Source organism: Emys orbicularis, chromosome 5, assembly GCF_028017835.1.
Source record: "Emys orbicularis isolate rEmyOrb1 chromosome 5, rEmyOrb1.hap1, whole genome shotgun sequence".
In the NCBI taxonomy this organism is placed as follows: domain Eukaryota; kingdom Metazoa; phylum Chordata; order Testudines; family Emydidae; genus Emys; species Emys orbicularis.
In genome coordinates, this window is record NC_088687.1 from 37,190,736 (window position 1) to 37,218,070 (window position 27,335).

The 27,335-nt window shown below is 45.0% G+C and overlaps 1 protein-coding gene across 2 annotated transcripts in view; it reads left to right on the top strand.

Annotated features, from left to right (window-relative positions):
* The first annotated feature begins 21,952 nt into the window (after positions 1-21,952).
* The window catches only part of TSPAN5 (tetraspanin 5), a 116,676-nt gene continuing 111,293 nt past the window's right edge, over positions 21,953-27,335 (top strand). For both annotated transcript variants that reach the window (XM_065405231.1, XM_065405232.1), the window contains exon 1: positions 21,953-22,033. In XM_065405231.1, the coding sequence (XP_065261303.1) occupies positions 21,953-22,033 (81 nt within the window). The remainder of the gene's footprint in view (positions 22,034-27,335) is intronic.

Consider the following 27,335-nt stretch of genomic DNA (forward strand, 5'->3'; position numbering starts at 1 on the left):
AGGTGCAGGAAGTTTAAAATGAAAGGCCCCATGTTCACAGCATAGCAGTGGTGCAAATGGAACCAGAAAGCTGAAAGTCTCTGAGAGAACAACATCTCAGAAGCAATTGTGCCAGTACCACACTTGAGAATTGGCAGCTCCTCAGGTCTTGGCCTGCAGGGAGGTTTGTGGTGCCATGCATACAAAATTACAGCGAGAACTCAACCATGGGCCTGGCCTGGCAAATCCACTTTGCTTACAGGTAAGTATAAGAATTCCTAAAGTGCTGTTCATCCACAAGTTATTGTGGCCTGCCTGTTATTAATAAAACAAGTGTAAATAATGCCATACCTTTGCATAGAAATGGTCCACAATCCAAATGCTGGAGCCAAGCAATCTGACCTTGGCTGTTCAAAATCTAAATCAGGATCCAAATTTTGCAGCTTTGGCCCATGCTTACTGCTCAGTGTTTTTAAAACCAGAAACTTCACAAGAGTGTGCTGAAGGGCCTAGAGACGTAGAGGAAGAGTGACATTTAGCACATTACTGACTTGAAACTTACCTTTCTGCTTCCATAGTTTAGAGCCTGATGACTAGTCCTGCTACAGATTACTGGCCCCTGCTGTATGTGGGGTGCCAGAGAACTGTCTGCAAGCATGTTACAATCGCCAGACTCCAGTACAGCGGTGGGCAACCTGTGGCCCGCAGCTCCCTTTGGCCAGGAACAGCGAACCGCGGCCGTGCCTGCAGACAGTCAATGTAAACAAACTGTCTCGTGGCCTGCCAGTGGATTACCCTGATGGCCCATCCATACCACGGGCTGCAGGTTGCCCAACAGCAGAAGGACAAGTAAAGGTTTAACAGTATTGCATGATTTTGCAAAGTTTTTAATATTGCTATTTCATGCCCTAATATGCATGTTTTTGCAAAACTCCTTATTTACCTTGTCCTTCTAAGGCAGCTCCAGTCTGTAGCAAAATTCTGTAGTGGTTATACAAGCCCTGTTAGTTGTTGCTGTTATGAAGTTTACATTTGCTAGCAAGTACCTCCTGCTCCACCTCCAGGGGGCACCAAACTACATGTATACCTGCTACTGTGCTGTAAAGTGCATATTAGGGCACCACAAGATAAGGATGTAACAATCTGTAGGACTGGACAATGGAAATTTAAAACAAAAAAGGGGGCAATTTTTAGGCTACTGATGTAGTATGTCCCTCTTATACTGATTGCTTGGGAGTATGCAGCATATAAGTTTAAACTTGCTATACATAAAATATAAATGTGATTTTTGTTTTATTTTTCCCTAGCTTCCTAACATAGGCTTGAGGACAGGCACCTTCTCCCCATCCTCCACAACCACAGCTGAGTGGAAATCCAGACAGTGTCTTGTTAAACCAGCAGACAAAATGTTTGCTGAGATCATGGAATTCTACAAAAATCATGCATCTTGAAAGCCATCAAATGCATTTCCACTTTTGTAAATGGAATAAAAAAGACAGTGAAACTATTTCTGAATGCGTGGCTGAATTATAGAAATTAGCAGAGCACTGCCAGTTTGGAGAGTGTTTAAATGATTCATTAATGCACTGGTTAGTGTGTGGTATGCAAAATGAACCAATTTAAAAAAAAAAAACAGTTCTTAACTGTGACAGTGTACCCCATAAGGCTTTATGGGGAGGGGGTGCTTATGGATGTATGTATGACATGACTGGAATATGTTTTGTGCTGCCTGTGCCAGGTAACATATCTCCGTAAAGGTTATGGTCTACTATATCTATTCATCCTATTTGTACATATATATATATCATTTTCTACTTGAGGTTAGGAATATGGGCTGTATGCTTGCTTGGTTTCTAAGTAAGCTTCGGGAGGCATTTGGCCAGCTTCCTTAGGAAGGAATTCGCCAGGTTAAGTACCTAATCAGGAAACACTTGGGGAACAATGCATCTTGGAATGCTCCAATCCACATAAGAAGTCTTCCTGGAGACATGCAAGATACCATGTGGACAATGGCTTCGGCCTGTGGGGACTGAGTCATGCAGGGACATGTGACTTGTCCAGGTGGCTCCGGAACTCCATCTTGGAGCTGGACTTTGCATAGGAGGGAGGAGGGGGGTCTCCTCCCACAGGAGAGAGTCTATTTAAGCCTGGGGGAGACCCCTCCATCTTGTCTTCAGCTGGCTAAAGAAGGAGCCTCTCCACCCCCCCAGGATACTTGAAAGAAACTGAAACAAAAGACAGACTACAGGGGTTGTGAGAGATTGCTGGACCCAGGCTAAAGGGAGAGTAGCCTGTAAAAGGGAGCATTCTGGAACTGGTGAGGAACTTATCTGTATTTAGTTTGATTAGGCATAGATTTGCGCATTTTATTTTATTTTGCTTGTGACTTACTTTGTTCTGTCTGTTACTACTTTGAACCACTTAAATCCTACTGTCTGTATTTAATAAAATCACTTTTTATTTAGTAATTTACTCAGAGTATGTATTAATACCTGAGGGAGCAAACAACTGTGCATATCTCTCTATCAGTGTTATAGAGGGCGAACAATTTATGAGTTTGCCCTGCATAAGCTTTATGCAGGGTAAAACGGATTTATCTGGGTTTAGACCCCATTGGGAGTTGGGCATCTGAGTGCTAAAGACAAGCACACTCCTGTGAGCTGGTTTTCAGGTAAACTTGCAGCTTTGGGACAAGTGATTCAGACCCTGAGTCTTTGTTAGAGCAGACAGGAGTGTCTGGCTCAGCGAGACGGGGTGCTGGAGTCCTGAGCTGGCAGGGAAAACAGAAGCAGGGGTAGTCTTTGCACATTGGGTGGCAGCTCCCAAGGGGGTTTCTGTGATCCAACCCGTCACAGTGGCGTAGTCGAGCAGGATCTGTGCACAGCTGATTGCTTTGAGATACTGGTAGTGATTTTAAGTGAGTTTTAAGTGTGGTGGCTGGAGAACAGACAAAGTGGTTACTGGTTTGTTATTTTCTGTTTGCTTATTTCGGGAAAGGGAAGTAGGGACAGAAAAGGAAGCAAAATAAGTAAGACGGAAGATCAGAAGAAACTAGAATTGCACAGGGTACAAATTGCCCAGAAAAGCTGAACGCTGGGCACTGTGAAAGTCTTGGTTAACTAAGAATCCCCTGAGCTAAGTGCATCTCAGTTTCAGTGAACTGCAGAGGGGTTGTGGCCCAGCCCAAGAAAGCAGGGCAATGAGTACTAGTGATCTCAGTTTCAGTGAACTGCAGAGGGATGGTAGCCCAGCACAAGGAAGCAGGACAATGAGTACTAGTGACGCCGCTAATAAACTAAAGCTGGCCAGGCTGGTAGCAAAAGAGAAAGAAAATGAACATAAGAGACAGTTGGAACTAAGACAATTAGAAATTAGTGCCAGGGAGGCAGAACATGCAAGGGAAGAGGCGGAGGCAGCGAGGGCAGCAGCGAGAGCGGAGGCAGAACATGCAAGGGAAGAGGCTGCCCACAAGAGAGCTATGGAGGCAGAGGCAGCGAGAGCGGAGGCAGAGAGAGCTGCCCACAAGAGGGCTATGGAGCTGGAGGCAGCGAGGGCGGAGGCAGAGGCAGCTGCCCAGGAGAGGGCTATGGAGGCCCAGAGGGAGGCCCAGAAACATGAACTGACTGTTATGGAGTCGAGGAGACAAAACCCTCCCCCTGCTGGCTCCACTTCCCCAAAAATCCACAAATGGGAGCGACTATGTCCACAGTATGACGAGTCCAGCGATATCGCCGAATATTTCATCACCTTTGAGAGACTGTGCACCCTCCATGCCATCCCTGAAGATCAGAAGATGACCACATTGATAGCAAAATTGTCTGGCAGAGCTCTGGACATATTCAATAAGATGCCCATTGATGATGCTTCAAACTATGGTAAATTTAAGGAACTGGTTTTGAAACAGTTTCAGGTTACACCTGAAACCTACAGGGTTAAATTCAGGAGCCTTAAGAGGGGATCTGGATTAAGTAATGTGGCTTATGCCAATGAAATGAGAGATTTGGTAGATAAATGGGTGCGGGGGAGAGGCATTACCAGCTTTGAAGGGATGTGTGATCTGGTTACTCAGGAACACTTCCTGAATATGTGCAGTGATGAGGTAAAACAGTATTTGTGGGACAAAAAGGTAAATGCAGTGGGTGAATTAGCTGAGTATGCTGACTCTTATGAGCAAGCACAAGCTGCAATCAAACATAAACCACTGGCGGAGGGGTATAGGGTTGTGGGAAAGCAGAATCACCGTTTTACCCCTGGGTCTGGGAAAAAGGAGGCTGGGCGGTCACCTCCCCATTCCCCTGGTACTCGTCCCAAATTTCCTGTGCAAGGAGAGGAGCCCAAGAGGTGCTATCATTGTAAGTCCACTGAGCACCTGAGGAATAAGTGTCCCTTGCTAAGTGGAAACAGGCAACAAGTAACACATGAAGCTGTGGCTCCTCAGAGCCAGGCTGTGGCCTCTTTCCACACAGGATTTGTAAAGCTTGCTTCCACACAACCAAGCAATGAACATATGCATGCTGTTAAATTAAATGGTCAAATGCTTCTTGGATTAAGGGACACGGGTGCTGAGATTTCTGTGGTCAGGAGGGACCTGATCCGGGAAAAGGATTTGTTGCCAGGTAAAATGGCAGAATTAGAGCTGGTAGGGGGTTACAAAGTTCTTGCACCTTTAGCTAAAGTACACATGCAAACTCAGGATTTGCAGGCTGAGCTGACTGTTGCAACGGTGGCACACAATTTTGCACCGTTTCTACTGGGGAATGATTTCTTTAGTGTGGCAGAATCTGTCCCAGGGTTGGTTAGCAGTGAGAAGGAATCTTGTGCTAAAAGCCCCAGAGGGGGGGGTGAAGTCACACGAACTGCTGGGGGAATAGGAGAGTGTCTCTTAGATTCCTCTGCAGCAGTAAAGGATGCAGCTTCGGGGGCAGGGCTGGTTGTAGCCAGTTCCTATAGCCCCGGGGCTCAAGGGCAGTTCCAGAGGGAGGAGCTGGATAGAGCTAGCTCCTGTCCCGTAATCATCTCCCCGGGGGAGGGGGATGTACCACCTTGTAGCAAGGAGGCCACCACAGCTGCTGACTGCCAGAAAGTTGCAGGTCAGCAGGGGGCCGGGCCTGCCCTGGGGCGCACAGAGGCGTGTGTCCCAAAGGTGGAAGTTGGGGTCCTGGGGACCGCTGCGGTGGGAACAGGCCCCAAGGACTCGGTAGCTGGGTGCCAGCCCAACCCGAGTGAAAGGGGGGGAATTTTGCTGGCCAGTAAGAGGTCTGTCATAGCTGGTAGCTGTAAGTCCACAGCTGGGGCAGGATCACCTTCCCTTTTGGGGAACACAAAAGTGTCGGACCCAGAGGGGAGCCCAAAGAGGGAAGCCCAAATGGAAGGTCAGGGGGGGCCAGAGAGTCCACCCACCTTTTGTAGGGAGGGGCTTTCCCAGGAGGGGGGTAAAAAGTCTGCATTCAAAAGGCCAGCCCCCTCTCCTGTGGATCAGGTTTTAAGGGAAACCTGGGGGTCAGGTCTCCGGGATGAGGGGGTCCATCCAGCTGACCCATTAAAAATAAAAAGTGGGGTGCCCAAAGGGGTCCAGAGCACCCCAGGGAAAGATGTTGTTCTTGCTACACTTGCAAGAGATAAAACTCTCTCTCCAAGACAGGAGGGGGGAAATCTCTGCATGGGAGGAACTTCACAAGGGAGTGGGGCCCAGCCCAGAGAAACTCCAGAGGGAGGGGCCGAGGGCAAGCATGGTCGTAGTACACCCTTTCCTGGCCAAAGACCCAAGCACATGCCCGAACTAGAAGTCTTCCCCAAAGAGGCAGAAGAATCTGCATCAGCGTGTCTACCAGAGGGCACAGAGAACTGGGAAAATGCAATAGGGGCTAAACAAGTCAAATTGAGTGAACGAAGCCTGTCCACCGTAGATTTGCTGTTAACCTTGTGTCTTTTGCTAATTCACCTATGGGATAAAATAAAAGAGTTCACACTAGTGGTAAACCCTTTAAAGACATGGAACATACCTAATTTGTGGAAGAAGCTGTTATACATGCTGGGGATGGTAACAAGACAGCCCTACCAGCACGTTACTTTACAGCCCATACCTGTAAAAAGCAGCAAAAGCATAACAGGCCCATGCTGCTGTGTAGAAGGGGAAACTGAGGCACACCGCCTCATGGCATTGGTGGCTAAATGCCAAGATACCCCCACTTTAACGGATATTGCTGCCTGCATTCTGTTAGCAATACTACATCCCTACCTGTTTGCAAGCATCTGGGGACCAGGAACCCCAAAACGGGCTAGAACCCCTAGGAGTGACATCATATGGTTTCAAGGTACTGAAAGGAAGTGTGACCAAAAACAAACAGAAATTTTACAGGTACTGCCTCCGCCATGGACAGTGTCCAAGTCTCTGGCAGTAAGTTCAGGGGGAGGGTGTGACAGTGTACCCCATAAGGCTTTATGGGGAGGGGGTGCTTATGGATGTATGTATGACATGACTGGAATATGTTTTGTGCTGCCTGTGCCAGGTAACATATCTCCGTAAAGGTTATGGTCTACTATATCTATTCATCCTATTTGTACATATATATATATCATTTTCTACTTGAGGTTAGGAATATGGGCTGTATGCTTGCTTGGTTTCTAAGTAAGCTTCGGGAGGCATTTGGCCAGCTTCCTTAGGAAGGAATTCGCCAGGTTAAGTACCTAATCAGGAAACACTTGGGGAACAATGCATCTTGGAATGCTCCAATCCACATAAGAAGTCTTCCTGGAGACATGCAAGATACCATGTGGACAATGGCTTCGGCCTGTGGGGACTGAGTCATGCAGGGACATGTGACTTGTCCAGGTGGCTCCGGAACTCCATCTTGGAGCTGGACTTTGCATAGGAGGGAGGAGGGGGGTCTCCTCCCACAGGAGAGAGTCTATTTAAGCCTGGGGGAGACCCCTCCATCTTGTCTTCAGCTGGCTAAAGAAGGAGCCTCTCCACCCCCCCAGGATACTTGAAAGAAACTGAAACAAAAGACAGACTACAGGGGTTGTGAGAGATTGCTGGACCCAGGCTAAAGGGAGAGTAGCCTGTAAAAGGGAGCATTCTGGAACTGGTGAGGAACTTATCTGTATTTAGTTTGATTAGGCATAGATTTGCGCATTTTATTTTATTTTGCTTGTGACTTACTTTGTTCTGTCTGTTACTACTTTGAACCACTTAAATCCTACTGTCTGTATTTAATAAAATCACTTTTTATTTAGTAATTTACTCAGAGTATGTATTAATACCTGAGGGAGCAAACAACTGTGCATATCTCTCTATCAGTGTTATAGAGGGCGAACAATTTATGAGTTTGCCCTGCATAAGCTTTATGCAGGGTAAAACGGATTTATCTGGGTTTAGACCCCATTGGGAGTTGGGCATCTGAGTGCTAAAGACAAGCACACTCCTGTGAGCTGGTTTTCAGGTAAACTTGCAGCTTTGGGACAAGTGATTCAGACCCTGAGTCTTTGTTAGAGCAGACAGGAGTGTCTGGCTCAGCGAGACGGGGTGCTGGAGTCCTGAGCTGGCAGGGAAAACAGAAGCAGGGGTAGTCTTTGCACATTGGGTGGCAGCTCCCAAGGGGGTGTCTGTGATCCAACCCGTCACATTAACTGAGGCTGATTTGGACTCTAAAATGTACATTAGAAATTCCTTTATCTGTGGAAACTGATACTAAAGATGCCAGGGAGCTGCAACAGCATCCTGGAATCTGTGCAACAAACAAACTGGGAGGTCAAGGAGAAAGCACAAAATTGACAACACCCAAAAGGCTGTGTGCTTTCACGGTGGGAAAATCTCACAATACAAGTGTTTGTTGGTTCAACCTGCAGAAAATGCAACAAATTGGGGCACATCCATAAAATGTGTGGTTCAGTGCAAAAAGCACAATCCCCACTTCATGAGGGCAATAACAGGATTTCAGATTCATCAACTTGCACATGGCAACATGGAGCCCACTGAAAATATTATAGCATTAATTTCTGCAATCACTTAACACTTTGCTTATTGTCTTCTAAGTTGTTTGGATTTCTTTACAAACAGAAGGAGCAAGACTTAAAATGGAGCTGGATACAGAGTCTGCTGTTCTGTTATTTTACAGCAGGATTATCAGACTACTTAGAGGAAAAGTTACAGAAGACCAGCCAGTGTTACTAAACACACATACAAAGGAAATCCTCACTCTCCTGTGTTGTGTTAGAGCGAAAGTAACAAATGTAAACAGCATATGCTAAATCTCTGTGTAGTGAAGTCAGTATGTCCTGCATTTTTTTGGTAGAGAGAGGCTGAGAGAGATCCAGCCGCACAGGCAGTGGTGCTGGAACAATTTTCTAGCGGGGGTGCTGAAGGCGTGAACCATGTATTTAGGTTGCACCCCTAGTTCCAACACCTATGCACACTGGCAAAGCTGAACATGCCTGCAGGTTTTTAAAAAAACAAACGAACTCTGTCTCTCAGCAATAATTAGCTGAACTTTTGGACAAGGCAATTTATTTTGTCAGGGTGGTATCAGAATCTTAAAACATAACGAACAATATTGTGCTTGAAGAGGGAGCAATTCCTATTTTTTGTTAAAGCTCATCCTATACTGTTTAATACTGGAATACAGTGTCCAGTTCTGATGTCCACATTTTAAACAGGATGTGGAAAAATTGGAGGGGATGCAGAGAAGAGCCAGAAAAGTTATTTGACAGCTGGAGAAAGTGTCTTACAGAGAGAGACTTAAAGAACGCCATCTGTTTAGTTTATCAAAACGAATATTGAGAAGTGACTTCCTTATGGTCTACAAGTACCTTCATGGGGAGAAAATACCATGTGCTAAAAGGCCCCTTTATCTAATGGAGGTAGGCATAACAAGAACCAATGGGTGGGAGTTGAAGCCAGACAAATTCCAGTTATAAATAAGGTACAATTTTTTTAAAATTTTTTTTAAACCAGTGAGGGAGATTTACCATTGGAATAAATTACCAAGGGAAGTTGTGACTTCTGTCTCTTGATGTCTTCAGGTCAGGACTTGATGTTTTTCTGGAAGATGTGCTTTAATCAAGTACAAGTTATTGGGCTCAATCCAGGGGAAACTCTGCTGAAATTCTATGGCCTGTGATATATACAGGAGGTCAGGTTAGATGATCTAATGGTCCCTTCTGGCATTTAAAACAAAAACAAAAAACAAAAAAAACCTATGGATTTCTAAGTGAACACAATGGACAGAAATGGTGTTGATCCACGGAGTTCACCAAAGCTTTTGATGTGGTCAAGAAGCTAATAGCATCTGAAAGGGTCCTTACACACTGCAATGCATCTTTTCCTGTAAAGGTAGTTTGTGACACTTCCCCAGATGGAATAAGAGCAGTATTTTCACATGTGATAGAAGATCATCCTGAAAGAACTATGGCCTGATTCTAGAGCTCTTACTTCTGCAGAATGTAACTATGCTCAAATTAGTAGAGGAGCTAAAAAGAGAGGTAAAATGTTTCACTAATATCTGTATGGTGACAATTTTTTACTGTGGTTATTGACCATCAACCATCAATTCTTTAACAGGAAGAAAAGATTGCTGGTAATGGCTGCAGCATGGTTACAGAAGCTGGTGATAATCCTAGGTACTCACCATTATGAGTTGAGTTCACTCCTGCCACTTCCAATGGCAAGTAAGAATACGACAGGGGAACCAGAGACAGACAGTATGTTCTTTATGGGAAACTGAACCCTTGACAGTGACAGAAGTCATGGTACAAGTTCTAGGGTTGCCAATTTTGGTTGGACGTATTCCTGGAGGTTTCATCACATGACATAATCTTTAATTAAAGATTAATGCCCGGAGACTCCATGACAATGCTGGAGGGTTGGCATTCCTAGGTACAAGATGAAACTAAATATTATCTAGTACTAGCTAAAGTGTATGACACTACAGTGAGCAAATAGGCTAATGTACATAAACAACTGTTTCCAGTTTTCTGTGCTTGAAGAGAACTTAAGTGTGTATCAAGGTTGACAAATGTGTGGCATGAGACTGGTGATTACTAGGAAGCTCAAGTCACACATACACCAAGAATTACCTAAAGGCCATTTGGGAATTGTAAACATCAAAGTCCTGGCCAGGAGTTGAGTGGAGGCCTGGGATTGATACACAAATAAAAGGAAATGGCAAAACAATCTCCAGGTACAAACACAACACATGCCTTAACAGGCTCTGTTGCATCCTGGGGAGTGTTCATCTATTCCATGGCAGCGGAGCCATTTATGGGACATATGTTTTTGATTGTAGTCTATGCCAGGAGTGGGCAAAGTTTTTAGCCCCAGGGCAACATCTGGGTCTGGAAATTGTATGGCGGGCCATGAATGCTCATTAAATTGGGGGTTGGGGTGCGGGAGGGCTCTGGCTGGGGGTGGGGGCTCTGGGGTGGGGCTGGGGATGAGGAGTTGGGGGTGCAGGAGGATCTCCGGGCTGGGACCGAGGGGTTTGGAGGATGGGAGGTGGATTAGGGCTGGGGCAGGGGCGTGGTCGGGGGGCACGCTCTGGGTGGCGCTTACCTCAAGCAGCTCCCAGAAACAGTGATATGTCCCCCCTTTAGCTCCTACACGGAGGTGCGGCCAGGAGGCTCTGCGCACTGCCCTGTCCGCAGGTGCCACCCCTGCAGCTCCCATTGGCTGTGGTTCCCGGCCAATGGGAGCTGCGGGGGTGGCACTTGGGGCAGGGGAAGCATGCAGAGCCCCCTGGCTGCCCCTATGCGTAGGAGCCAGAGGGGGGACATGCCACTACTTCTGGGAGCTATGCGGAGTGGGGCAAGACCCCCACCCCGCTCCCTGGCTGGAACACCGGAGCAGGGAAAGCCCCAGACACCGCTGATTAAAATGTCTGGAGGGCCTGGATGTGGCCCCTGGGCCGTAGTTTGCTCCACCTCTGGTCCATGCCCATTCTAAATGGAGTATTCTGTATGAATTCAACTAATTCAGTGCAGACAATGGAAGTGTTAAGACTATTGTTTTCACAAATGGCAGTTGCTCAGATTGTAAGTGATGATGGAGCTCAGTTCACATCTGAAAAATGTCAATTGTTTGTCAAAAGAAATGGTATCAAACATTTCACATCTCCATACCAACTTCCCACAAATGGATTAGGGGAAAGATTTATCTAGACATTAAAATGAACGATTTGAGCTATAGCTCCAGAGAAAAGTGTCTTACAATACAAGACTGAGAATTTTCTATTGGCCTAGAGGAATGCAGTACGTACCTACTACTAATTAGATGCCATCATCAATGCTGCTATTGGGGTGTAATTTAAGGTCTGGCCTGCCCTCATTAGAGCCTGATTGACTTACTGATGTTCTGAAGATACAGTGTGATCAAATGACAGTGCACTTTTCATCTGGGAGCAAAATGTCTTAGGAAGAGACTACTGAGAAAATGCACGGAAACCTGAAGTGATTACTTCACAGACCGGTCCTCTGTCTTATAGAATAGAAATGGCACCGAACGTCTCATGGAGAAGACATAGAAGAATAATAGAATCATAGAAGATTAGGGTTGGAAGAGACGTCAGGAGGTCATCAGCGTTCGAACACAAGTTCAGTGGGATGTTCTATACCAGTGATGCCTAGTGAAAATACCAAGCCTACAGTACAGTTGCAGACAGTGATGTGTGATAGTGCCTCATGTCCCTGTTTCTACTACAAGTGACCCTAACACTACACAGCTGGAGGATGTTGCTGATGTAGCCACTGTGATGTTGCAGTTTATATGGTTTTATAAAAATATGCTAATGAGTGAATATAATGTAACTGGAATATGCTTCATGCAAAAGGTCTCTTGTAAGGTATCATTACAAAGCTTATAATCTATTGAGTATGATCATCCTATTTGTATAAATGTACTACTCTTGTATCTGAAACTGGCAATATGAAATATAACTCTGTGGGCCTATTGTAATTATGCAAAGTGTGGGCCATTAATGGTGTTTTGGAATCTTGATGACTCCCATTAACCAGGACAATTGACTGCAGATGGCTATTTTACCTGTAAGTCTTCCAGTATACGTGTGTGCTGGCAAGTGGGCAATGAAGTCTTGCAGTGATATGTGATCATGTCACCTGAACTGGAATCCATCTTTAACCCGGTGTCTTTCCATTGAGAAGGAGGGGATGGGAACCCAGAGAAGGACAAAGGATTCCCGCCTTATGCAAAAGATATATAAAGGGGTGAAAGAGAACAAAGCAGGAGGAGCCATCATGAAGAATCCCCTAGCTACCACCTGAGCTGGAACAAGAGATGTACCAGGGGAAAGAATTGTGCCCAGGCCTGGAAGGTGTCCAGTCTGAGGAAAAAACTTACTGAAGCATCTCTGAGGGTGAAATTATCTGTATTCAGTTTGCTTAGACATAGATTTGCGCATTTTATTTTATTTTATTTTGCTTGGTGACTTACTTTGTTCTGTCTGTTACTACTTGGAACCACTTAAATCCTACTTTCTGTATTTAATAAAGTCACTTTTTACTTATTAGTTAACTCAGAGTATGTATTAATACCGGTGGGGGGGCAAACAACTGTGCATATCTCTCTATCAGTGTTATAGAGGGCGAACAATTTATGAGTTTACTCTGTATAAGCTTTATACAGGGTACAATGGATTTATTTGGGTTTAGATTCCATTGGGAGTTGGGCATCTGAGTGTTAAAGACAGGAACACTTCTGTTAGCTGCTTTCAGGTAAACCTGCAGCTTTGGGGCAAGTAATTCAGACCCTGGGTCTTTGTTGGAGCAGACGGGTGTGTCTGGCTCAGCAAGACAGGGTGCTGGAGTTCTAAGCTGGCAGGGAAAGCAGGAGCAGAGGTAGTCTTGGCACATCGGGTGGCAGTTCACAAGAGGGTTTCTGTGATCCAACCCGTCACAGCCACACCAGAAAGTACAGATACTTTTCCAGATGTTGTTGTGATACCTACCTGATCCTATCCAGAGAGAAACAGTTAACCACCTCTCAGTCATAATTGGTAGCCTGCAGTAGATTTAATTATAGTAATGCATTTGTAACTTTAAAAAAAGTGTCCTTTACATTAAAAGGAGAAGAATATGCAGTGTGTAGGTGGTATTATTAGTGGAATTAAAGTAGTATCCCTTTAAATAGTTTGTGAACCCCCAGTGGCCCTCACTGTCTCCTGTGTGCCAGAAACCAGACCACTGCCAGAGCAGTAGTGTATGTGCATAGCTAGGTCTTGAATGTGGTATATATTTATTAAACATGGTTATTCCGGACCCCTCTGTACCCAGCTGGTTCCTTCTTACTACTATTGTGGTTTAAAGGGCAAAAGACAAAACAGATACCTACGTCAAAACACAGCATTCAGTAACCAAAGATGAGCCATAGTTTCCACTTTTATGCAGAGAAAACGAGAACTCAGGGTGTGTATTGTTTCAGAGGAAGCAAAACAAGGCACACCCAGGAACAGGTCAGGTATTACGTATCCTCAGAGCTCCAGAACTTCGTTAATAGCTTATGTAGTGCTGATTGATTCTGCAAGCTGGGATTCTCAGGTTATGGCTTCATGGGGTAGCCTTAAGGGAAAACACTATTATACAGCATTGCAAGGACAGAAAGAGGCTAGGGTCGAGTGTGTGGGAGATCTTAGCAGCATGCTGGAAAAATACTTCCTACACCCTCTAGAAACTCGCTAAGAAGTATCAGCAAGAACATTAAATAGAAACGGTATCTGTCAATGGTTGGAGAAACATGAGTTCCTCTTGTGGAAAGCTTAGGTCAAATTTTGCCATTGGGATAATAACTGGACACAACTTCACTGAGGTCAATGGAGTTGCAACTATTTACATCAACAGTGAATTTGGCTCCACATCTCTCAGGATTATAGGTGTACCTGATTAAAAACAGGTGACATGGCAAGCTTGTTTGGAAAGTGGTTACACTGACATAAATGTTGACCTAATGCTGTAGTGTGGACCAGGCCTAAATCCACTGTCCCGGGCTACTTCCTATCTCAAGCTCTTCAGTTTGGGGTATGGCTGCTAAAGTCCAAACAGTCTGTAGTGGCTTAACTCAACAGCGTCCCCTTATGAACCTTTTGTGGCATCCTGCAGGTCCCTGTGGGCAGGGCTGCATAAGTAAGATTGGAGGGGACAACGTGTCTCTAGTTCAGTCACACAGTTCACTCGCTACGGGGTGCTCCTCGGTCTCCCCAGCAGTCTCCCTTGGTCAGGGACGCAGCACTTCTTCCCCAGTGGCTGCCCCGTCTCCTAGTGATGCTTCCCTAGCGTAGGGATGCAACTAGCTCCTGCCTTTTCACCAGTCGGCCCTGAATTGAGCCAGGTTCTCTCCTTTTTTCCCTCTGGCCTGGCCTGGCATTGGCTGCAGGTATAGCGAGGCATGCCTAGCTGGTCCCCAGGCTCTCTCTAACCCTTTTCATGCTGGTGTGGGGTTTCTCAGCTTCATCACAAGCCCATTAAAACAAAATGCATTTTAATATAGCCACATACCGTATACAGCTAGGAACAAAGAATGCAGGCCACATCCAGACTGGGGGGACGAGGGAGGAGGGGCACAGGACTGTAATCTGGAAATAATTTAGGGGTCATAGTGGACAAACAACTGAACATGAGCACCCAGTGCGTTGCTGTGACAAAAATGGCTAATGTGATCCTGAGATGTACAAATGGGAGAAGTTAGTAAGGGTCGGGAGGTGATTTTATCTCTGTATACGGCACTGGTGACATTGCTACTAGCATACTGCATTCAGTTCTAATGTCCACATTTTAGAAAGGATATTGAAACATTAGCAAGAGTGAAGAAAAGAGCCACAAACATGGTTTGAGAACTCAAAACCCACAAAACCTTACATTGAGAGATTTAAAGAACACAATTGGTTTATCTCATCAAAAAGAAGACTGAGAGATGACTTGATTGCAGTGTATAAATATCTTCTGTCAGAGATTCACAAGATCTCCGCTACGCCTCTGCTTTTAAGCAGTCCCTTGGAGGAGCCTCTTCCGTGTGCCAGAGCCCCAAGGCGTCCCACTCTTCCTTAAGGGTAGGCCAAGCAGCCTCAATGCCTCCAGAAATGAGCCCTGGGCTCCAGCACTCCTATTTCACACCATGCCCTCTTCCCAGAGAGTCCAACTGAGACAGACTCCTGGTCTGAGACTTTTACACTCTTCAGGGACCAATGCATCTCTGCAACTATTTGCAGTGACACCAGGCAGCCTTTTCAAAACAGGAGAGTTTATTAGTCAATTGGAACACAGCATTGGGAACATAGATGGTGGGTATAATTGGCTAGGGAAGGCTTAGCCTCCCCTGGTGGAGCCGCTGCTGCCGGACACCTGGTTGTGGGTTTTGGCAGTTTGCACAGGGGAAGTTTTTGCTTATTATTATGCCCCATGCAGGTTCCGGGGCGGCTGAGGAGGCGGTACGTGCTACTCAGCTTCCTGGATTCATCTGTAATCTCCCTGGACTCACATACCGCTGCCTCAGCCACCCCGGAACCTGCATGGCGCATATAAAAAGCTCAGGTTCTTCATGAAGAGACAAGAGCTTTTCCCCTGGGGTGGCTTGGGGTCTCAGGTGGGGAGGCGTGGCATGGCTGGGGGGAGGGGCTTGGGCAGAAGGGGTGGGGCTCGGGGGCTAGCTTCCCTGAAGGGGAACGCCACCTGCCACCCATGATTGGGAAGTTTCTTAGGTTAGCCAGCACTCCATATAAACAAGTGCTGTGGAATCCTCTTGTTGGCTCTTTCCCACCCGACGCTAGGGTTGTGGGGTTAAGATGGGCTCCCTGCCCGGAAGTGGTTGCCATGTCCCTCTGTCTCCTAGGCGCAGGGGCGGCTACTGGAGCTTCGCATGTGGCCCCCGCCCCAAGTGCTGGCTCCGCAGCTCCCATTGTCCGGAAACCCCCTCCCACACTCCAATTCCCATCCCAGAGCCCCCTCCCACACCCTGAACCCCTCATTTCTGGCCCCACCCCAGAGCCCTTACCCCCCTGCATCCCAACCCCCTGCCCCAGCCCAAAGTCCTCTCCCGCACTCCAAACCCCTCGGCCCCACCCCCCCAGCCCAGAGCCCCCTCCTACACCCCATATCCCTCATCCCCAGCCCCTCCCTAGAGCATGCACCCCCAACCCCTTGCCCCAGCTCACTGAAGATGAGCCAGTGAGAGAAGGTGGGGGACACTACACAAAAATGAGGAGGCTAGAGAAGGGGTGGGGCAGGGGTGTTCAGTTTTCTGCAATCAGAAAGTTGGCAACCCTACCTCACACCTATCTCTTTGTCAGTCCCAGGTGCGAGTTGCTGAGTCTCTCTGAAGGTCAGCTCTTATCCCTGCCACCTGACATCATTGTCCTCCTGCAGAGCCATGCTGAGTTCACATGTTCTGCCTGCCAGTGTGTCTCCTTGTTACATGTTGATTGTTTAGTCCTTGGGGCTCCCATTGACATGGGTGGGTTTCAGCCCTCCTTTTAACAATCCATTCATAGAACTCCAGACAGTTATGTGACACAAGCACTTCACTGTGATCTGTTCTGCCCCAAGAACAGCTTCTTAACTCTTTTGCACCATCTGAGTAGCAATCCCAAATCAAGTAAGTCCCTGTCTTGTATGTCATTCCTACAAGTATTGCAGACAGTTCCCACTTCCTCACACCTTCACACTAAAGGGCTCTTTAATCTAGCAGAGAAAGGCATAACAAAAACTAGTGATTGAAAGCTGAAGCCAGACAAATTAAAGTTAGAAATGAGTCAAACAATTTCAACAATTAGGGTGATTAACCATTGGAACAAACTACTAAGAGTGGGGTGGATTCTCCATCTCTTCTTGTCTTCAAATCATCAGTGGATGCCTTTCTGGAAGATATGTTTTAGCCAAAACCAAAGTTATGGTTTAGATAAACACAAGTTATTGAGCTCAATACAGGGGTAACTGGGTGAAATTTAATGGTCTGTGACATACAGGTCAGACTAAATGATCTCATATGGTCTCTTCTGATCTCGTCTGCTAGCTTAAAGAGAGTCTTAGTGCTGGATATCTTTTCTCTGTGTGAGTGAATATAGATACCGATCGAACCACCTCTTAACATTTTCTTTGATAAATAAACAGATTGAGCTACTGTAGCCTTTTACTGTAAGCCATATTTTCCAGATGTTAAATCATTCTTGAGGCTCTTGTCTGACCCAGCTCCAGTTTGTCGATATTCTTTTTAAAATGTGGACACCAAAAAGGGACATAATATTCCAATAACTGCCTCACTAAGGTAACAGCACTTCCTTGTTCCTGCTCAGTATTTTCCTGTTAATACATCCAAGTACTGTGTTTAGCCCTTTTTGTCACAGTATCACACTGAGAGCTCATGTTTAGTTGCTTATCTACAATCAGGGCCGGCTCCAGGCACCAGCGAACGAAACAGGTGCTTGGGGCGGCCAATGGGAAGGAGCGGCACGTCCGGGTCTTCGGCGGCAATTCGGCGGCAGGTCCCTCAGTCCCTCTCGGAGCGAAGGACCTGCCGCCGAATTGCCGCCGAGGGATGCACAGCAGTGCCACGTGAAAATTAAGGAGCTCAGGCAAGCCTATCAAAAGACAAAGGAGGCAACCGGTCACTTCAGGGCAGAGCCCCAGAGCCGCTTCTATGATCAGCTGCATGCCATTGTAGGGGGGGACCTACCAGTACCCCAACACTCTCCGTGAACACCTGCAAGGTGGCAGCCTCACACAACACGGATCAGGATTTTGTGGAGGAGGAGGAGAATGCGCAGCAGGCAAGCGGAGAATCCGTTCTCCCCGGCAGCCAGGACCTCACCCTGGAGCCAATACCCTCTCAGGGCCTATTGTTCCCAGACCCTGAAGGCGGAGAAGGCACCTCTGGTGAATGCACATTTGTAACGATTCTACAGGGGTTAAAAGCAATTGTGTTTTAATGTTTGATTTGCCCTGAACAATTGGGATGCATTCGCGGCCAGTACAGCTACTAGAAAAGTCTGTTAACGTGTCTGGGGATGGAGCAGGAAACCTCCAGGGACATCTCCGTGAAGCTCTCCCGGACGGTACTCTGAAAGCCTTTGCAGAAGGTTTCTGGGGAGGATTGCCTTATTTCGTCCTCCACAGTAGGACACTTTACCACACCAAGCCAGTAGCAAGTGGTCTGGAATCATTGCAGCACAAAGCATGGCAGCGAATGGTCCTGGGTTTTGGTCGCATTCATGCAACATTCGGTCTTTATCTTTCTGTGTTATCCTCAGGAGAGAGATATCATTCATGGTCACCTGGTTGAAATAGGGGAAGTTTTGTAAGGGAACAGTAATCCCCTCTGTTTGGTGAACCCCGAATATGTTGAACAGCACTGGTCTCAGAACAGATCCTTGGGAGGTGCTATTTACCCCTCCATTTATTCCTACCCTTTGTTTATTATCTTTTCACCAGTTACTGATCCATGAGAGGAGGATGGTCCCGCTTATCCCATGATTACTTAGTTTTCATAAGAGACTTTGGTGAGGGACCTTGTCAAAGGCTTTATGAAAATCCAAAGTACACTATATCCACTGGGATTAGCCTTGTCTATATGTTTGTTGACCCCCTCAAAGAATTCTAATAGATTGGTGAGATATGATTTCCCTTTACAAAAGCCATGTTGACTCTTCCTCAGCAAAGTATGTTTATTTATGTATCGGATCATTCTGTTCTTTACTATAGTTTCAACCAAGTTATCTGGTACTCAGGTTAGGATTACTGGCCTGTAATTGCCAGGATTGCCTCTGGAGACTTTTTAAAAAATTGGTGTCACATTAGCTATCCGCCAATCACCTAGTACAGAGGCTGATTTAAGTGGTAGGTTACATACCAAGTTAGGAGTTCTGCAATTTCATATCTGAGTTCCTTCAGAATTCTTAGGTGACTTATTACTGTTTAATTTATCAATTTGTTTCAAAACCTCCCCTGCTGACACCTCAATCTGGGACAGTTCCTCAGATTTGTCACCTAAAAAGAATGACTTGGATGTGGGAATCTCTGTCACATCCTCTGCAGTGAAAACCAATGCAAAGAATTAATTTAGCTTCTCTGCAATTGCCTTGTTTTCCTTTGGTGCTCCTTTAGCACCTCTATCGTTCAGTAGCCCTACTGACTGTTTGGCAGGTTTCTTGCTTCTGCTGCTTAAAAAATTGTTTTGCTGTTAGTTTTTGTGTCTTTTCCTAGTTGTTCTTCACATTGTTTTTTGTCCTGGTTAATTACAGTTTTATACCTAACATGCCAGAGTTTATGCTCCTTTCTATTTTCTCAGTAGGATTTGACTTTCAAATTTTAAAAGATGTCTTTTTGTCTCTGACCACCTCTTTTACTCTGTTGTTTAGCCATGGTGGTATTTTTTTGCTCCTCTTACTGTTTGTTTATTGGTACCGGGGGGTTTTACATATAGTTTGAGTCTCTATTATGGTGTTTTTAAAAAGTTTCCATGCCGCTTGCAGGCATTTTATTCTTGTGACTGTTCCTTTTAATTTCCATTTAACTAGCCTCCTCATTATTGTGTAGTGTCCCTTTTTGAAGTTAATTGCTACTGTGGCGGGTTTCTTTGGTATTTTCCCTCCTACAATGATGTTAAATTTAATTACATTATGGTTGCTATTACCAAGCAGTTCAGCTATATTCACCTCTTGGACCAGATCCTGTGTTCCACTTAGGACTAAATTTCTGAGAATTTCCTTGTGGGTTCCAGGACTAGCTGCTCTAAGAAGTAGTCATTAATGGTGTCTAGAAATTTTATCTCTGCATTCCATCCTGAGGTGACATGCTGTCAGTCAATATGGGGATAGTTGAAATCCCCCATAGTTATTGGGTTTTCTTCTTTCTGAGCCTTGAGCATTTCACAATTTCTGTCACCATCCTGGTCAGGTGGTTGGTAATAATATTCCTACTACTATATATGGAATTTCTATGCACAGAGATGCTGTTTGATTTCATGTAAGATATCTACTATATTTGACTGTATACTTTTTTCACATAGAGTGTCACTCCCCCACCAATGTGACCTACTCTGTCATTCCTATATATTTCATACCCTGGCATTACTGTGTCTTATTGATTATTATTGTTCCACTGAGTGTCTCTGATACCTGTTAAAAGAGAATATTGATGTAATACCAGACACTCTATTTCACCTTCTTAGTATTTAGACTTCTTGCATTTGTGTACAAGCACTTATAAAATTTGTCAATATTTAGTTCTCTGCCTTCATGTGATGTAATTGAATGGGACTGTTTCTCTTCAGTTCCTACTTGTAATTTATCAACTTTTATCCTCTCCTCTTTATTAGGATATAGAGTATACCCTTTAATGAATCCTCCCGTAAGGGATGTCTCTGACCGAACAGTGTGCTTCTCTGCACCTAGTGGCTTTCCCCCAGCTCTTAGATTAAAAAATCCTCTACAGCCTTTTTAATTTTACATGCCAGCAATCTGGTTTTGTTTTAGTTTAGGTGGAGCCCATCTTCCTTGTATAGGCTCTTCCTTTCCCAAAAGGTGTCCCGATTCCAAACAAACCTAAATCCCTCCTCTAAACACAGTCACCTCATCCAGGGATTGAAACCATTCAGTTCTGCCTGTCTAACTGGCCCTGAGTGTGGATATGGAAACATTTCAGAGAATGCTACCCTGGAGGTCCTGGACTTCAATCTTTTACCTACTTGCCTCAATTTGGCCTGTAGAACCCCTCTCCTACCTTCCCCTATGTTATTGGTACCTACATGTACCATAACTACTGGCTCCTCTGCAGCACAAACCCAACTATCTATATTTCTATGTATCTACATTTTTACAAGTGGAATATAGTTTGAATTTTAAACCTGTAATGATCACTCACACTTTACGGAGGGGGTAGCTTCTCCCTAAAGGCTCAAAAACAAACAACTGAAGTCCTCCCCCCCCCAAAAAAAAACCAACCCACACACATTTTTACAATTTTTTAAGCCAATCTCATGCTTTACAGAAAGGGATGACTTGTGATTGATGACAGCTTGGACTTGCTTGCCGTGGACAAGATCCCAAGGTGGCATCATTATTTTGGATCACCTTCAAAGCTATTTAATATTCCAGACTGCTAAGAAAGCGGCTCTCCCCACCCAGGCAGGAGTCTCTTCTCGACGCGATGCTGTAATTTAGACATGGCCTAAGACAGCCCCCTCCTCTCCTGCGCATCCATAGCTGCAGGCAAAGTGGCACAGGAGCAGGCTGGGGTTCCCGCTCCCCAAGGGTTGGGTTATTTAGTGCCAGCTGGAGAAGCCATTTCAAGAAAAAACTAAAAATCAAGGGGCTGAAGTGGCCACTCCTGCAGCCCCCAGGGGCGTTCAGCCTGAGGGCAGGATCAGGGCCCGACAAGCAGGGGGGCCAGGGGACAGCTCACTAACGGGCTGCTCCAGCTCCTCTGGCGCAAGCCCAGTCTCGCCTCCGCCCGCTGAGGCTGCAAGGAGCCAGCGCCCCCAGGCCCGCTGGGGCCGCCGGTCTCTTGCCTCGCCCCCGCCCTGCAATGTGTGCGCGGCTCCGCCCGCCGCGCTTCGGAGGCGGCCCGGTCGAAGCGGGGGGCGGGCTCACAGCGCGGAGGAGGCCGGCAGCAGGAAGGCGCAGCGTGGCCAAGGGGCTTGAGCGTCTCGCTGCTCCAGCGGGGACGGTCCGGTGCTGGCAGCATCTGGCTGGGCAGCGCCTCTCTCCCCAGCAGCAGCCGCGGGACTCGCCGGCGGGGCCTCCTCGATGTGTGAGAGGCGGTGGGAGCTGCTCGCCGGCCATCCCCGGGACTCGGCGCCCGCTCCATGCATCTCTGAGCCGAGCCGCTGCTAAGCCTGCTCCTGCTGCAGCCGCTAATCTCCCCTCCCCAGCCAGCCCTGCTCCCTCCCTGCCGGCTGCTGCTCGCCTGCCTTCAGTGCTACCAAACCCGGTCTGTTTGCTTCCACTCTGGCTGCAGTACCGCGTCTTCATGAGCCCAGAGGATGTCCGGGAAGCATTACAAAGGGCCCGAAGTCAGCTGCTGTATCAAATATTTTATCTTTGGCTTCAATGTCATTTTCTGGGTAAGTGCCGCGGTTTTATTGCTGTGGTGCCACCGGACAGTCAGGAGTGTGTGAAAAATACAACACGAGAGAGGTGTGTGCCAGCATATATGTGGAGCGTGTATGTTCATCCTCCTCCCCAGTCTCCCAGATAAGCCACATCCATTCTCCCCCCCCCCCCCCCCATCATACAGGTTCGCATGTCGGATTCTCTGCATCTTGAAACAAAGCTTTCTCCCTCTTCCCTCCTCCCTCTTAATTGCTTTTGTTGTAGGTGTGAAGAGTGTCCCTCCCCTCCCCTTTTGTCATGGGAGAAGTAGAGAATTGAGGAGACACCCAGGCCTGGAGAATGGGTTGATCTACGATTTTCCTCGGGGACATTACAATAATATATGCAGATCAAGTTCTAGGAGCAGTGCAGTTTGGGAGGATGGTTACACAGTGACTCGTATGGATATGCAGGGGGTTTGTTGTGATTAGATATTGTTGTTTAATAATAACGGGAGGGAGAGGAAACTGTGTTTCCCTCCCCTGAAGCCCAGGCTCTTACAATGGTTTGGTTGAGCATTTGCTTGACAGCGGCTGTGTTGCTGGTCTTGTCTTGGTTGCACAGTGTCCGGTGACACCATCTGTAGCGTTGTGTATGGAGTAGTCAGAGCCGTATATTAGAGTGTAACCTGCATATAGTAATATTTCTAGTATGTTTTTCACATGCCTGTTTTGAATGAGACACACATGTAACGTGATGCATAATCTACAAAGTCAGGGTCAATACAGCGGATGGGTTTATACGTTATTGGAAACACTAAAACATGGCCTCATCCATGTATATATCGTTTATTATAGCAGGAGGAGGGCTCTTGTATTTATAAAGTCCCTTCCAGTCCTAGAATCTATGAATCTATGAAGACAGACTTATTAAACAGAGATGCTGTAGGTGTGCTGGGGGGACTGTGAAAGCATGTGTGAACACAGACTTAGAATGCAGGTCTTTGGAATTTAAAGGTTGGCAACAAAAGATTCTGAACTCCATTATTACAGATGGGAAAACAGTTATTTTTCCCGTCTCATCTCAGCATCCATGGAAAAAATAGATAAGGACCAGGTGATAACAAGTGTTTAGTGATGATGTGGTGTCTCTTTTCCTAGAATGTAAAGATGGTGGCCCTGGTAAAGATCTCTGGAAGACTGTCATAGTTTTTTAAAGTGGTTATTTTGAACAAAAACAAAAAAAAAAGAAACTCGATTTATTTTTTCAACATAATCTTAAAATAATTCAAACACTCATTTTATATTAATGTTTACTTGTCCCTTTCTTACCTCCTATCATACATGGTACTCTTTCAACAGCCATATCAGTTGTTTTGTTTGCTCCAGTTTTAAAGGTGTGTGTGTTTAATTTCTTTACATGTATGATGCAGTGAGCACAGATGTTTTCCAGCAAAAAACAGAAGCACTTGCAGAATACTTGTGTACCATTCCAGTGGCCCTCAGGATCAAGGGGGAGAAGGATTATTTTGATACCCTAATAAATTATATATAGAATAAGTGTGGTGTGTTTCTTGGCCAACCAGTCATTTTCAATGAATGAGATACTATTCTTCTCCCTATTTAACTGTGCTTTCCTTGTCCTATAAATACTGAGGCTAGGTCTACACTGGGGGGGATCGATTTAAGATACGCAAATTCAGCTACGCGAATAGCGTAGCTGAATTCGACGTATCCTTTTCGACTTACCCCGCTGTGAGGACGGCGGCAAATCGACCGCCGCAGCTCCCCCGTCGACGGCGCTTACTCCTCCTGACGAGGTGGGAGTACGCGCGTCGATTCAGGGATCGATTTATCCGTCTAGATGAGACGCAATAAATCGATCCCCGAGAGATCGATTTCTACCCGCCGATCCGGGCGGGTAGTTTAGACTAGCCCTAAGTATGTGGACAATGGCAGTTGGATTAGTGTCTTTTTCTTATGTAGGCTTATATCTTTGCATGAAAAGGACACAGGAGGCTAACAAATTATTTACTACTTTCATGTTGGTTGGCTGAGGCTCACTCAGTTTAGCTATCAAAATGAATAGCAGAGTTCCATGTGTTACAGTTGAATTGGTGGATCCCAGATTTCTGAGGGAAGCTCCTTGGGCAGTATGGTGCAGTGGAGAGGCGGCTGCTGGACTGGGAATCAGGAGACTTGAGCTTATTCCCAACTCTGCTGTTGGCTTGTTGTGTGGCCTAGATATCTGAATTTCCCTATTTGCAAAATGCAGTTCATGATACTTGCCCTCCTTTACAAAGCCCTTTGAGATATACAGCGTGTTTCATCTACAGAGGTGTTATGTGTTTTTATTGTCTTAGTTACTTCCTCAAAACAGTACTGGCTTTTTGTGAGGAGAGGCGACATGTACCACAGTTCCAAATAATAGGCATTCATCTTCCAGAGTATGCTTAATGTAGTTTTCTTGACTTGTTAGCAACTTGCTCAGTGTTCAGTCACTCAGCTGAGCCAGAACTCATGTGAAAGAAAAAATAATTTCAGTTGCCTATGCAAGGAGAGCAGTAATTGAGGAAAACTGCACCATTAGTTGTTTTAAGAAAGCTCAGATCTTTTACTGAGAATGTTATTGTGTAAAACATTCTCTTTCAAACATCTTGCATAAACCCTTCAAAAGTGTGTAGTACCTTTCCAGAAACATCTAGCAAAGACCTAGTATGTGCTGTTTGTATCAACAGTTTTAAAAAAAAATAAATGAAGAAAAAACGTAAACCTTCCATTTCTGCATCATAAAATAGCGGAGTGAAGTGAGTTAGGAGCAGCACCATTTCGAACAATGAAAAGTGATGGAACCTTCAACAGAGAAATGTTGTATAGGTATTTTAATTACAGTTGGGATATTGGCACATAATCTAAAGACACATACCATCTTTACTTTACAATATAGAACAAAATGTACATAACTTCACACCTTTTAATGTTTGGAATGAAGACAAAATAATCTAATTCCTTTTGTTTAGCTTTGTGTTTTTACATGGGAAAAAAAAACAACCCAACCCAAACAAACCAGAACCCAACAGCAACAACAGATTTGTACCCAGTTAGTGGAAGTTGCACCTCTTTATTTGAAGGCAGAATTGTGCCCTTCAGGAGACACCTCTTAATCTTTTAGTGCCTCGGATAACATGGCCCAAATTCTGCACTCTGTTATCTTCATCCAACTACACTTACTTCAGTAGAGCTGCATTGGGGAGGGGTGGGTTGGTAACAACAGAATTTTGCCTTGTTTGTACATGCAGTATAAATCACAACTTTAGATACATTTGTAATTTTAGGTTACATTTTTTTGAAAACCCAGAGTTAAAGACATTACATTTAATATGCTAGAGGTGACCTGCAAAGGATTTTATAAAATTCAGGATTGTTTCCTGCCCCCCTTTTGGGCTGGGGGTAGGAGGGGATGAAGGAGCATGCTTTATGATGTATAAATAAAGTTGTTGTTTTTCCCCCTCCCTTGCTCGTGTCTTATCTCAGGTATTGGGAATGCCCAAGTAATCCTTCAGCAAAACAAGACTTTGAAGTCTTGGATAAGTTATTATGTGAGCTTGCAACACCTTAATAGAAGCAGGGATGTTTAACACTAACAAATGTCCTTTCTCCAAAACGTTACTTGAACACTGAAACAAAATATAAACCAAACAAAACAAAGATTTAAATACGGGAAAGGGATATTTAGTCTGACTATCTGTTGCTCAGCTTTCCCTTTCCAGGCCCTTGTTGACTAAAGCACTGCCCCAGGCTTTAACTTGATCAGTTTAGTGTGTGTTAAGACATGCTCTGCCGTTTCTGCACTACACTTCTAGAATGTATGTTACCGATCACATTCTAAAAACCTTGAAATCCTAGTCTAGACAAAACCAGTATCTTCCAGCCTATGAAGAACCTGAATTCCTAACAAAAATCAAAAGGGAAGAAAAATAGCTTCTATTTATTTTTTTAATTACCAAAAACGTTCAGGCCTTCTTTATATGTCAGAATGAAGCCAAAAAGGCACAAGACTGGCTTTCCCCTCTGCAAATTAGTTTTAAGCTGTTGCCTTATTTCCAAGTAAATTAAGGCCACATTCTGTCCTTTGTTGCAATCAATGGAAACTGCATGTATGTATGTCTCAAGGCAGAATTTGGACCATACTCTAATTCCATTGACTCTAAACTAATAGAGAAGGGAGGTACAGAGAACTTTAGCACATCAGACAGAAGCCTATTTTTTTTTCTTATGATTCATAGTAAATTGCAAGATGTAGTGGGATGATGATACATCAGCATATTACAAGTCATAATTTGTGTTTTAATTTGCTAGGCATCTGTTAGTTTTGATAGTAACCATATGGGAGTCTAAATTGTCTTCTGAATTACAGGAAGATAGTAAAAAGAAAGCTAAATATGTTGATGTAAGTGTCCTACAAGAAAAGAGTTGAAAGGTGCATTGACATGTGAGGGACAAGTAATTGACTGCTCGCTTGAATTCTGTAGATAATTGATAGCGTGTTCTCAAGGTGACATAGAATCATTTCCCCATTACACTGTGTTTTCAGAAATTGAAAAATGAAATTTGGAAATACAATTTTTCTCTCCTCCATAAAACAAAAATTTTAATGAGAGATTGTTTTAGCATGATCTTTAAACAGCTTCTGCAATGTTTTATCCATAGAAAGTACTCTAGGAAGATAACCATCCAGTTAAGGATGAATGCATTTCAGGACAAAAATAGATGGTCAGGATACTTCCCCCCCTCTCCGCCCACCGCTTCCACTCTAGATTCAATCCATTTTCTTCTGTTGTTAATTCAGTCATTTTGGTACATTGGAGAATATTTCATAATGGATCCCAGAAATAGAAAAAAGCTTGTCTTGGAAAATATATGTAATGACTGCTTTGTAACTCTGAAAATTGGTGAATGCATATTGATGTACTAGACAAATTGTCATGAGCTTCTTCCCCACTGCCCCCAAAAAACCCCAATCTACTTTTGTAGTAACAAACGTTTTAAACTAGAAAATATGTCCACATTCTAAAACAGCTTATTTGGACAAAGCACACAACTCAAATTGAGCAAGAGCGAGCATATTTGTGTATATGGGCATACATACATACATACATATTTGCACGTTGTATGCACGGGCACATAGAGAAAGCGAATATATGGCAGGGTAGTGGAAGGAAACAAATATTTTTCAAGTGGAAATCCAGGAAAGCCATTTAAAAAAATAATCCTCCAACCATGAAGTCTAATTAGAAAATTACTATTACCTAGTAGACGCTTTCTGTTTTGGGAC